Source organism: Neovison vison, chromosome 11, assembly GCF_020171115.1.
Source record: "Neovison vison isolate M4711 chromosome 11, ASM_NN_V1, whole genome shotgun sequence".
NCBI classification, from domain to species: domain Eukaryota; kingdom Metazoa; phylum Chordata; class Mammalia; order Carnivora; family Mustelidae; genus Neogale; species Neogale vison.
The window spans coordinates 172,074,544-172,087,142 of NC_058101.1; the positions used below are offsets into that span (position 1 = coordinate 172,074,544).

The 12,599-nt window shown below is 37.2% G+C and overlaps 1 protein-coding gene across 2 annotated transcripts in view; it reads right to left on the reverse strand.

Moving 5' to 3' along the window:
• Positions 1-12,599, reverse strand: part of PSD3 (pleckstrin and Sec7 domain containing 3) — a 688,004-nt gene that overhangs the window by 523,486 nt on the left and 151,919 nt on the right. For both annotated transcript variants that reach the window (XM_044225254.1, XM_044225255.1), the window contains exon 2: positions 7,651-7,759. In XM_044225254.1, coding sequence (XP_044081189.1) covers positions 7,651-7,759 — 109 coding nt within the window. The remainder of the gene's footprint in view (positions 1-7,650; positions 7,760-12,599) is intronic.

The following is a 12,599-nucleotide window of genomic DNA, read 5'->3' on the forward strand; positions in this document are numbered from 1 at the left end:
CAGCCAAAGAGAAAGTTCACAGTCCCTTCCTGGCCCACTTCACCTAGCCAAAACAGATTACTAAAAACTACTGCCTACCAAGCAGGGTCTGCAAAATAGCTGAAAAAAACAGAGGACATCTGGATATCTGGCCAATTTAATAAGGGCCAAGTATTGGCAAGCTAATCTAACATATACTTGTGTATCATAGTGTAAAATCACTTTTCTGCTTCCCATCATGGGTTGGAAAGGAAAGAGTAAACTAAATAAAATGTGCCAAAGACAGAGGATTTACCAAAGGACTTGGCATAAAATTATAAAGCAACTTGTATCTGTGATGAAGACAAGAAAATAACAGAACAGAAGACCCTAGAATTAGTGGATTTGTCATTTGTTACTTTGTATATCTGTGGTTTTCTACACCAACCCATAAAATGTACCTGTATATAAAATACACATAGAACCCTTAAAACTCAAACATAAAAAGACAAACCAACTAAAAACTAGGCAAAGGATCTGAATAGACATTTCCCCAAGGAAGATATAAATAATTATGTCAATAAGCATATGAAAAGATGATCAACATCATTAATCATTAACGAAATGCAAGACAAAACACAATGAGATTCTACTTTACATCCTCTAAGAATGGTTATAATAAAAAAGGATAAATGATAAGTGTTGACAAGAATGTAAAGAAATGAGAACTCTTATACATAGCTGATGGGAATATAAAATAATACAACCGTCGTGGAAAAAAATTTAGAAGTTCCTCAAAAGGTTTAACACAGAATCACCACATTATCCAACAATTCTATTTCTAGGTACATACCCAAGAGAAATGAAAGCATACATCCACATAAAAACCTATACCCACATGTTTATAAAACCGTTATTCCTACTGGCCAAAAAGTTCAAGCAACCCAAGTATGTATCAAATGATGAACAGATAAATAAAATGTAGTCTTATCATACAATAAAATATTATTCTTCAATTTCTTATTATGGAACAAAGTAGTGATACATGCTATAGCATGGATGAAAACAACACAGTAAGTGAAAAAAACTAATCACAAAAGACCACATATTGTATGATTTCAGTTATATGAAGCGATTAGAATAAGCTAATCTATAGAGACAAAAAATAACTTATTGGTTGCCTACTGCAGTGGGGAGGGGATACAGAGTGACTGCTAGTTCATGTAGTCTTTTCTTATTAGGATGATGAAAATATTCTAAATTAATTGGTGTGATATATGCACAACTCTGGAACAAACAAAAAACCACTTAACTTCACACGTTAAGCAGGTTACTTATGTGGTATTATATATATATATCTCAATAAAGCTATTAAAAAGCAGTACCATTTCTGGATATATATCCAAAGGAAATGAAATAAATATCTCAAAGTGATATCTGCATCTCCATGCTCACTGCAGTATTTACAGTAGCCAAAACATGGAAAGAACTGAAGTGTTCATCAACAAATAAATGGATAAAGAAAATGTGGTATAATGTGGTATATATAATGACAGGAAGGAGATCTGTCATTTGCAACAACATGGATGGACCTTAATGGCATTATGCTAAGTGAGACAGAAACAAGTACCACATGATCTCACTTTTATGGAGAATCTAAAAAAGTCACCTCCTAGAAACAGAGTAGACAGGACTAAGGGGTGGGAAATGGGGAGATGTTGGTCAAAGGGTAAAACTTCCAGCTAAAAAATCAAGTAAATTGTGGAGATTTAAAGTATAATACGGTGACCACAGTTAACAATACTGTATTGCATACTTGAAATATGCTTAAAGAGTAGATCTTAAATGCAATCACCACCACCAAACAAACAAACAAACAAAAAAAGAGAGAGAAAGAAATAGTAACTGTGAGATATAGATATGCTAACTAAATGTGGTAATCACTTCACAATATATACATATATCAAGTCATCACACTGTAAATATTAAAGTTACACAGTGTTAATCTGACAATTAAATGTCATAAAGCTGGAGAAAAAAAGAATTCTTGGGGCTTCTCTACCCAAAAAGACTCTACCATGACAGACAAGGACACAAGTTTGCCTCTTCTCCTTTTTTTTTTTTTTTTAAGATTTTATCTATTTATTTGACAGGGATCACAAGCAGGTAGAGAAGCAGGCAGAGAGAGAGAGGGGGAAGCAGGCTCCCCACTGAGCAGAGAGCCTGATGTGGGGCTCGATCCCAGGATCCTGAGATCATGACCTGAGCTGAAGGCAGAGGCTTTAACCCACTGAGCTACCCAGGTGTCCCTCCTTTTCTAAATCCTATTAAAATAAAAGCAAATTTCAAAAGAAAATAATGTTAACGATGCTGAGAAAAAGAGGAATATTACTAAGCCAGAAATTTTAATGAGTTTATCAGACTGAAAGGGATGGATGGGGTTATAACCACAAAATAAAGCAGAAATCACAACCAAGACCCAATCCAGAAGGCTTCAGATATCCTAATGGTAATGCCTCAGAGAAGCTAAAAGCCCAGGGTTGACAGATGTCCATATAGGTATGGATAAGCAGAATGAGAATGGGAAGCAGAATAGATGTCACTGTGATTAACTGAAGAATTAACTACAGAACAGCTTCCTATGTTGGTCCCTCTCCCACCACCCTCCCTACTTAGAGGTTTGCTGGCATCAAAGACTTAGCCTGAATATAACAGGCAGCACACCCACCTACCCCTGTACCAGTCCACAAATCTCAATGCACCAAGATTCTTCTCAGCCCTTCTCTATACACAAGGAAGAGGCCTGTTGGGGATGTGTTCCACACACACAAAGAAGTTCTAGCTGTCATATTTGGGAACTCAGTCTTTTACTCATGCGTATGAATGGGGGGAAAAAACAACTCCAACACACATTTAAGGAAATTGTGGCTTCCAAGAGAAGCTCCAAGATTGAATAAAATAGAACTGACCCTGGATGAAGTAGAAATTACAGAAACAGAAGGTAATCTTAGAAAAACAATTCTAATAAATTCTTTAGAGAGATTAGAAATAATAATGCATATATAAAAGAACAGATAAAATGAAAACTGAGTGATCAGAGATTGGGAAAGAGCTTTTGAAATTATAAAATAGAATTATCAAAGTGAAACTTCTATTAGAGAGAATGGAAGGTAATATTTTAAAACAGAAGGGAAAAATTAAGAGACATTGATGATAATCTGTATTTTTTTATTTTCTATAACTTATATTTGGTTCTTGTTCAAATATGTATGCCTAATTTCACATTTTCCTCTTTCATCATAATGGTGTCTCTTCCTTCTTTTATCTTTTTTTTTTTTTTTAAGATTTTATTTATTTATTTGAGAGACTGACAGTGAGAGAGAGCATGAATGAGGAGAAGGTCAGAGAGAGAAGCAGGCTCCCCGTGGAGCTGGGGGCCCGATGCGGGACTCGATCCCGGGACTCCAGGATCATGACCTGAGCCGAAGGCAGTCGTCCAACCAACTGAGCCACCCAGGCGTATCTTTTAAACAACCAATTTTACAGTTTCACAATATTCCATCTCTGGTACTTTGAATCTTGATTCCCTGTTTTTGTGACTATGGACTTCCCCTCCTTCCATGCAAGTTCCTTCCTTTTTACAATTTATACCATTTTAATGTGAGTTGATTAATGTTATGGATTACTGGTTTAGTTATTAATATGAGAGTTTTCTGTGTCCTGAGCTATGAAACGATCCCTCAGTGGTTTTCCATTTACTTTGACAATAATTTGTGGGTTTTCGCTAGTCTGTGAAACTGAAAACTAAAGGATACCTCATTTAAAATAGAGTGGGGAGGCCAGAAGGGGAGCTCTCATGCCCTACTACTGTCAACTGCAGATGCCAACAGGAAGGGAGGTATTGTGCTTTCCCAACAGGAAGAAGCCTACTTTATGAGTTCCGCAGGAGAAAGGAAGAATTTCTCACTGGCCAGCAATAAACTCAACCAATAATACCAAGACTCAACCAATGAGAAACTGTCCACCAACCTAAACTCTTTCTTCCAATGAACTTCCGTTCAAAGCAGCTCCTCCCATCTTCCTTTCTTTCTATAAAAGTACGGTTCCTTTCCTTTTATCTTTGGACTCCTACCTTTTGCCATACTTTGCATGTCCCAAATTGCAATTCCTCTGCTGTTCCTGAATAAATGGATCAATAAAGAATACAGGAGTAAGATTCTGTCAACTTCTAAGAGTTAATATAAGAAGTTGATTCTCTTTCTTAGCATCCCACAGGCCCTTTTACTTCCTCACACACTTCCATAACTCACTTGTGTTCTCCCTGTAAGTTGAGAACCAGAGTTTTACTCTTCTTCAAAGCCTTTCTCAATTATTTCTTCCTTCCTGATTTTGATAAAAGAGACCAACCGACAGTGGTTATCTGATACTGCCTTACAAACACTTCAAAAAACACACTTTCCTAAAATGAAGCCACCCTTCTGCTAAAGTATACTTTATCTGACTAGTTTAGAAAAGCCATGCTGGTCATCTATGTGAGGCAACCTAAAGAGGAAAAGTGTGGTAAGTGGAAGTCTGATCATCAGCCAAACACTAATTAATTAATACAGGCCTTATGGTTAGCTCCAGGTGAGTCTCCTATGATACCTCTTTCCATCTCTCTGAAGTTCAATGCAACTCCATTTGTATTCCAAAAGCTGACTGGAATGGAAGAGGAGAGCCTACCTCTGGTGACTCACAGCCTCATTAAGTCACAGCACAAGTGATGTCACACATAGCCAAGAGCCTCTCAACAATCACCAACTACTGCTCTCGCCCTTGAGAAGTTCCTGAATGCTGCAGCTCCCAGAAAGCAGGCGAACAAAGAAACCCAGTGAAGTACAGTCATCGCTTTCCTTTCACTACGCTGATGAACAAATAATGAGAATCTAGATCTTAATTCCAAGCCATCGTCCCACAATTCACATGTTCTCCTGTACCCCATCCAACACCCTAAGCCTTGTCACTGATTCAAAAATCCCTGCAATAAGCTATAGTTTGCAAATAATCTTGACTTGTTTTCCCTAGAACCTCCCACCTACAACTCCTGTTAAGTCCCTGCTCAGTGGCAAAGTCTAAGTCTTCTCTCGCTGTAGCAGCGACACTTTCCTTGGGCCTAACTGGGGATCACGAACCAAGGGACTTTACCTGGTCTGAATATGTCATTACTAGGGTATCACCCCTCAGGTGATGGCACGTGAGTATTACTGGGAATACATCCATTTCTCCAGCAGTATATTTCTGGAGCACCTAGTTTAAGTCACTTATTTAATCACTTTTTTTTTTTTTTAAAGAAAAAAAAAACCTTTGTGGGAAGAAGTATGTCTATCAATTCAAATAAAACACTGTCCTATTCTCTACTACTTTACCTTGCAGTATTCTGAATCCGGGCAGTGTTGTGATGACAGATGACTAGTCTATGTAAAGAAATTTCAACAGTGTTTTGAAATGAAAAAAAAAAAAGCCAAAATTTTTTGTAAAGATATGAAAAGAAAAAGAAATGAAAAAGGTATCTTACAACCCTCCTATAGTAAGCAACAGCTTCTGCTGCTCTATTCCAAATTCAAGATCAATCCATCTTGATTTTCCACTTCCTTCTACACACCTGGATACTGTGCAAACTCTTTACCTTGCCTTAGAAGGCCCTCCATGATTTTGCCCCTTTTAAAATGATTATCTTGCTAAACTTATCTCTCCTCATATACTTTGTTAGCCAATCAGGCTAGTCTCCTTCCTGTCCTTCAAGCAATTTTTATTTTCTGCCACCATACCCTTGCTCCTACCATTTCCTCCAATCTGAAATGCCCTCCCCCCAAATCCTCCTAATCAGAACACTAGTTGTTTCTTTACCAAAAAGTTCAACTTCTACCTCTCCATGAAGTCAGAGCTAGAAATGATTATTCTCTCCCCCTGGTCACTTACACATCTGTTTCTCCCTGACCAAAGAATAGGTTCCTAAAAGGAAGAACTCTATCTGTACTTCTTTGCTTCCTCACAGTGCCCAGTACAGGTGACTACACTACTAAGTGTTCTTTAAACATATTTATTGAATAAATGCATGTATACTTTCATACCTGCAGAATATATCACCACTAGAAAAAAATAATACTAACCATCTTTACCGAGGCAAATAAAAACAGGTTTAAAATGTCATTAAAATGTCATTCTGATGAGCGCCTGGGTGGCTCAGTGGGTTAAGCCGCTGCCTTCGGCTCAGGTCATGATCTCGGGGTCCTGGGATTGAGTCCCACATCGGGCTCCCTGAGCCTGCTTCCCTCTATCTCCCTCTCTGCCTGCCTCTCCGTCTGCTTGTGATCTCTCTCTGTCAAATAAATAAATAAAATCTTTAAAAAAAAAAAATGTCATTCTGATTTGCCCCAGGTATACAGGTATACTCAAAACCTACACATAAGAAGAGCCAAACTCATCCACCAAGTCAGAGAACTATGCAGAATTTGATATTATCTCTAATATCAAATTAGTGAAGCAAAAATCATTTTTTATCAAAGTCAAAAATAACAGCACAAAATCACAATGTGACATGCAAAGGTAAAGCTATGTCAAGAAGGAATTGTGTGTGTGTGTGTGTGTGTGTGTGTTTTAAGAAGGAGCTTTAAATAGTCTTGGATGAATCAGTATTCCCTGCCTGAGAAATAGTGAACAGATGATTAAGTGCCCCAAACCTCAAGCCCAGAATAGTTAGATATTTATGCTGAATGATAAACAGCAAATTGGGGCAATAAAAGCAGAATGATTTTTTTTTTAAATAATCAAGCTGGTTTCTACTTCCTTAAGAGTTCGCAGCTAATGAAATCTAAGTATTCATTATTAAGGTAAAAGAAATTCTTAAATGAATGCAAATGCACTACATTCTTGCTATCCCCCAATATTATGAGGTCCATCACATAATCCTATCCAACACAGAAGTCCAAAATGCAGTTATTATTTGATTTCTTTTTCAACTGGACAACAACTATTATTAGGTCAGATTCCTTGTCTACCCAAAACAAAAATCAATGTCAGACAGTGACAGAATTGAGGAAAGTCAAGACTGTACTTCAAAGGTCAGGGACATGGTGATGACGATGATGATTACAGTAAATAATAACATCAGCAAACACTTTCATAGCACTTTTTACATGCCACATGTGGCTCTTAGATCTTTATATAGGTCAATTTACTTAAAACCTTAAGAGAATTCTGAGACATATGTAACTATTTTATCTATAACCTATAGAATCTCATTTTACAGATGACAGCACTGAGGCACAGAGAGGTTAGTCTACTCAAGGTCACAAACTTCATAAGCTACAAGGCCAGAATTCAAACGCAGGAAGTCTAGCTCCAGAGCCCAGGTTTCTAAGCACAGGCAGGATCCCTTTCCTAGCTAACTCCCCAGACACATTAATATCCCCTTTATCATTACTGAGTGAGTTTCTCCACCCTCATCCCTACCTTCCTACCTCTTTGAAACCCGCTCACTTTAATTATTCTTTAAAACAAACTTTCTAAGAAATACTGGATGTGATTCTTATAGCCTGTTCTGGGTACTTTCAAATCAGTTCTTGGTCTGAAGAATTTTCAGCTTCTGAGATAACAAAGTTCAATAGCACTTCACATCTGTTACCTGCAGGAGGAGGGTCAGGAAACACTTACTAGTATCTGGAGGTTTCTCTTCAGATCTGCCAAATAAAAACTCATATTTGGCTTTGGCAACACTCTGGGAATGCGCTGATGCATTGTTAACCCAAACAAATGTCTCTGCCTGCAAAATTAAAACATAACAAAGACATCATTTAAAATATATCATAAAAATACATTATAAAGCAAACCAACCACAAGATAATGGTTAGGCAATAATGACATATCTACTTGACAGAATGATACAGTAAGCCATTAAAAATGAAACATGAAAAAACATAACACAACGAAAAACAAAATTTAAGATGATCACTGCAAGATTACAATTATATTTAAAAATAAATATACATCAATTGGGAATAAGAAAAATATGAAAATTTTGCCTTGATGAGAGGGCAGAACTGTGGTACAATATCTTTTTTTAATTAAAGTATAAGTTTCAGGTATAAAACATAGTGATATAAAATGTTCACCACAATAAATATAGTTACCACCTGTCATCATACAAAGTCATTCCAACAGTATTGACTACATTCCCTATACTGTAATTTTCAACCCCATAACATGATATAACTGGAAGTTTGACCTCCAAATCCCCTTCCCCTATTTAGCCCATCCTCCTACCCCTCTAGCAACCACCAGTTTGCTCTCTACATTTATGTTCTCTGCACTTATCTCTATTTCTGAGTATTTTTATGTTTGTCTGTTCACTGATTTTGTTTTTTAGATTCTACATATAAGTGAAATCATATGGCATTTGCCTCTGTCTGATTTACTTCACTTAGCATGATATACTCTAGGTCCATTCACGTCATGGTAAATGGCAAGCTTTCCGTCCTATTTATGGCTGTGTATTATTCCATTGTACATATATACCACATCTTATTAATCCATTCATTTGTGGATGGGTACTTGGATTGCTTCCGTATCTTGGCTATTAGAAATAACACTGCAATAAACACATGGGTGCATATACTTTTCAAATTAATGTTTTTCTGGTTTTTTGTTTTTTTTTTTAATATTATTTATTTGACAGAGATCACAAGTAGACGGAGAGGCAGGCAAAGAGAGAGAGGAGGAAGCATGCTCCCCGCTGAGCAGAGAGGCCGATGCGGGGTTCGATCCCAGGACCCTGGAAACATGACCCAAGCTGAAGGCAGAGGCTTTAACCCACTGAGCCACCCAGGTGCCCCTCAAATTAACGTTTTTGTTTTCTTCTTCCAGAGCAGGGTTCCTGGATTACATAGTACTTCTATTTTTAGATTTTGGAGGTGCCTCCCTACTGTTTTCCATAGTCGCTGCACCAATTTATGTTCCCACCAACAGTGCATGAGGTTTCCCTTTTCTTCACATCCTCACTAACACTGTTATTTCTTGTCTTTTTTATAATAGTCATTAGCCATTCTGTCTGTGGGAGGGGATGTCTCATTGTGATTTTATTTTACATTTCTCTGATGATGAGTGATGTTAAACATCTTTTCACGTGTCTCTTGGCCATCTCTCTTCTTTTGGAGAAATATCTATTCAGGTGCTTGGCCCAATTTTTAATCAATTATTTGGTTTTTCTTCTTTTGTCTTCTTTTAGGAGTTTTTTGGTTCCAGGTCATACATTTTGGCCTTCTATCTATTTTGAGTTTATTTTTGTGTATGGTGTAAGAAAGCGGTCTGGTTTCATTCTTTTGCATGTTGCTGTCCAGTCTTCCCGACACTGTTTACTAAAGAGATGGTCTTTTCCCCAGTGTATATTTTGCCTCCATCATAAATTTATTGACCATATACATGTAGGTTTATTTTGGGACTATCTTTCCTGTGCAACTGATCTACGTGCCTATTTTTGTGCCAGGACCATACTGTTTTGAGTACTATAGCTCTGCAGTGTATTCTGAAGTCTGGAATTGTGATACCTCCAACTTTGTGCTTCATTCTCAAAATCGTTTTGGACATTCAGGGTCCTTTATGGTTCCATACAAATTTTACGATTGTTTGTTCTAGTTCTGTGAAAAGTACTATTGGTATTTTGACAGGGGCTGCACTGAATCTATAGACTGTTTGGGGTTAGTATGGACACTTTAACAACATTAATTCTTGTAGTCTGTAAGTGTGGTCTATCTTTCCACTTATTTGTGTCATCTTCAATTTCCTTCAACATCTTAAAAGTTTTCAGAGTACAAGTCTTTCACCACCTTGGTTAAATTTATTCCTAAGTATTTTATTCTTTTTCTGATGTTACTGAAAATGGGACTATCTTCCTAATTTCTATTTTTGCTAGTTGATTATTACTGTATAGAAACCCAACAGGTTTTTGTATATTAATTTTGCATCCTTGCCACTTTACTGAATTCATTTATCAGTTCTAATAATTTTTAGTGGACTCTTTAGGCTTTCGCTATATAATACCATGTCATCTGCAAACACTGACAGTTCTACTTCTTCCTTACGAATCTGGATGTCTTTTATTTCTTTTTCTTAACTGAATGCTTCAGCTAAGACTTCCAGTTGAATAAAAGTGGTGAGAGTTGACATCTCTGTTTGTTCCTAGTCTTAGAGAAAAAACTTCTGACTTTTCACCATTGAGTATGGTATTAACGGTGGGTTGGCAGAATTTTTAAAATTAAATTTGTTACGTTTCTGCAATTAGAAAACTGTATTTTATTTTTAGATGCATTATTTTCCAAATGATTATCATTACCCCACACCTCAGAGCAAGAATATTTGTGCATAGGTTCTACTAAAATATACCAACAAAAAGTAGTCTTTCCCCAAAAGAGACCATACTTTTTATATAATCAGGAACACCATTCAGCCAAACAGGAGGCACAGAGTAGAAGTGATCCCGTTTGTACTAATCCCACTTATACTAACTGTCATCTCACTTATACTAATTGTCCTAAATTAAAGCATCTGTCCCAACACTCTTTGGAATTCCTTAAAGTCCCCTATTTGAAAGAAAACCTACAAAGGTAATTGTGAAAGTGGTTCACATCATGATTCTGAATTCCTATAACCTTCTTCCTGGCTGCTTTAGGCAACTGCCAAAAATCAGGAATGCCTCCCTTCTCTGGTCTAGGATTAGTTAAAAATAAGTAACAAGGCAGAAACTGGAAAACACAGAGAAATCTGACCTAGTTCAGTCAAGCAGCCATTTTTCTGCCACTTTACCCTGAATTCAAAAATCAGCCAGGATCCAGCCACTGATTGCCCCACTGTTTCCACCCTCTAACTGTGAGACATCTTTTCTCATATCTGCGTAGCAGACTTGACCATTCACTTTAAGAGAGAGAAACACAAAAGGTTTTATCAGCAACCAGGCAACTACTTCAAAGAGGGAGATTTTATGATTTCTATTATATTCTTTGGAGCATAAATGACTGACAGTAATGATGGGGTTATGATTGATTCCATCATCCTGCTGCAAAGCAGTTCAATGGGCAGGCTTCTTTTTGCTCTTTAATACCAATATCAAAGAGCTAGCTAGTACAATTTTGAGATAACAATTTATTTCTTAAAATATCTCTACAATCACTTAATGTTCATAATGTGTAAAATTTATCTTTATGGTAAAGGTGCACACTCCTCTTGGAGTTACATGCTTGATAATCACAGGCTGTTAACCAACCTTTTCCCCAGCACAGAGGAAATATCAACATTTTGGTGTGTTTAGGGAGCTTCAGACTGGTAGAAAAGGAATGTGGTACCCTAATTTAGGTTGAGTGGTTAGGGAAGTCTCTCTGAGGAACTAATGTTTGCAAAGATGAGAAGGATGAGAAAGCCCCATCATCTAAGCAGAGGGAGAGTCAGACACAACAGCTAAAGCATAAAGGAAAAGGCTACTCAAATGATTGAAAAGCCAATGTGGCCACAGAATAGTGGGTAAATGGTAAACTAGAGAGACCGACCAGGAAAATAACACAGCAGAAAGTAAAACTGTAGAGGAGACAGGGGCCAAACACACAAGGTGTTGTAGGTCAAGGAAAGGTTTAATGGGAAGCTAGTAAAGGGATTGAAATATATGGAAATTCACTAACTTTTTTTAAAGATCATTCATTTAAACCTTTTTAAAATAGCATATAATTATTATAAGAAAATGGATTTAAATTAGTCAACAGGAAGCAAACACCTGTTAGGGGTCCAGAGAATATGGAAAGTTAAGAGTAGAATGATGGCAATAGAAATAGGCAGAAGTCAATGGATTTTAAACATTTTGTAGGGAGGATCTACATAAATTTTTTGATAAATTGGGTTTAAGGAATGAGAGACAGGGAGAAATCAGGGGTAATTATAATGAATAACATTTACTAACCACTCGGTTCCAGCAAATCATTGCTCTAACACAGAAGAGAGAAACTTCTCATGCCTGACTCCATATTGCTTCTACTTCCCTTGGTACTGTGACTTATAGCTTGGAAACTCCTGCTCACCCCTGCACCTGCACATACAGCTAAGATTCGCAAAAAACTGTATTCCATCCAAAATATAACTCACCCAGGGAAATAAGGAAGTATGTACAAAAATGACTCTGCTATGTTCAAGATTTACAGAATGGGATGACTAGATTCATACATCCAACGATCAACTGACCAAGGACAAAGAAGTTACACAACCTTCTTCAGATCTCTACAGATATCAGTCACCTTTTGACTCCAACCCTCTCCTACTTCCCCTCTTCCTAACATAAAAGAATCTCAAATCTCATGCCTAGGGAGATGGTCTTTGGATCAATAGTACAAGTCCACCATCAGTTTGCTGGCTTTCTGAATAAAATTGTTCTTGCCCCAGCATCATGCCCTTGACTTACTGCTCTATTGTGTGGCTAGCAGGACAAGCTTGGACTCAGTCACACTTATGCAATACACAGGATATCTCATATAACACTCAGAACAATCATGTGAGGTAGGCACTACTATCATCCCAGTCTCATATGTAGAGAAAGAAGTGATGAGCGGGTAAGTAACTTGTCCAGCGTT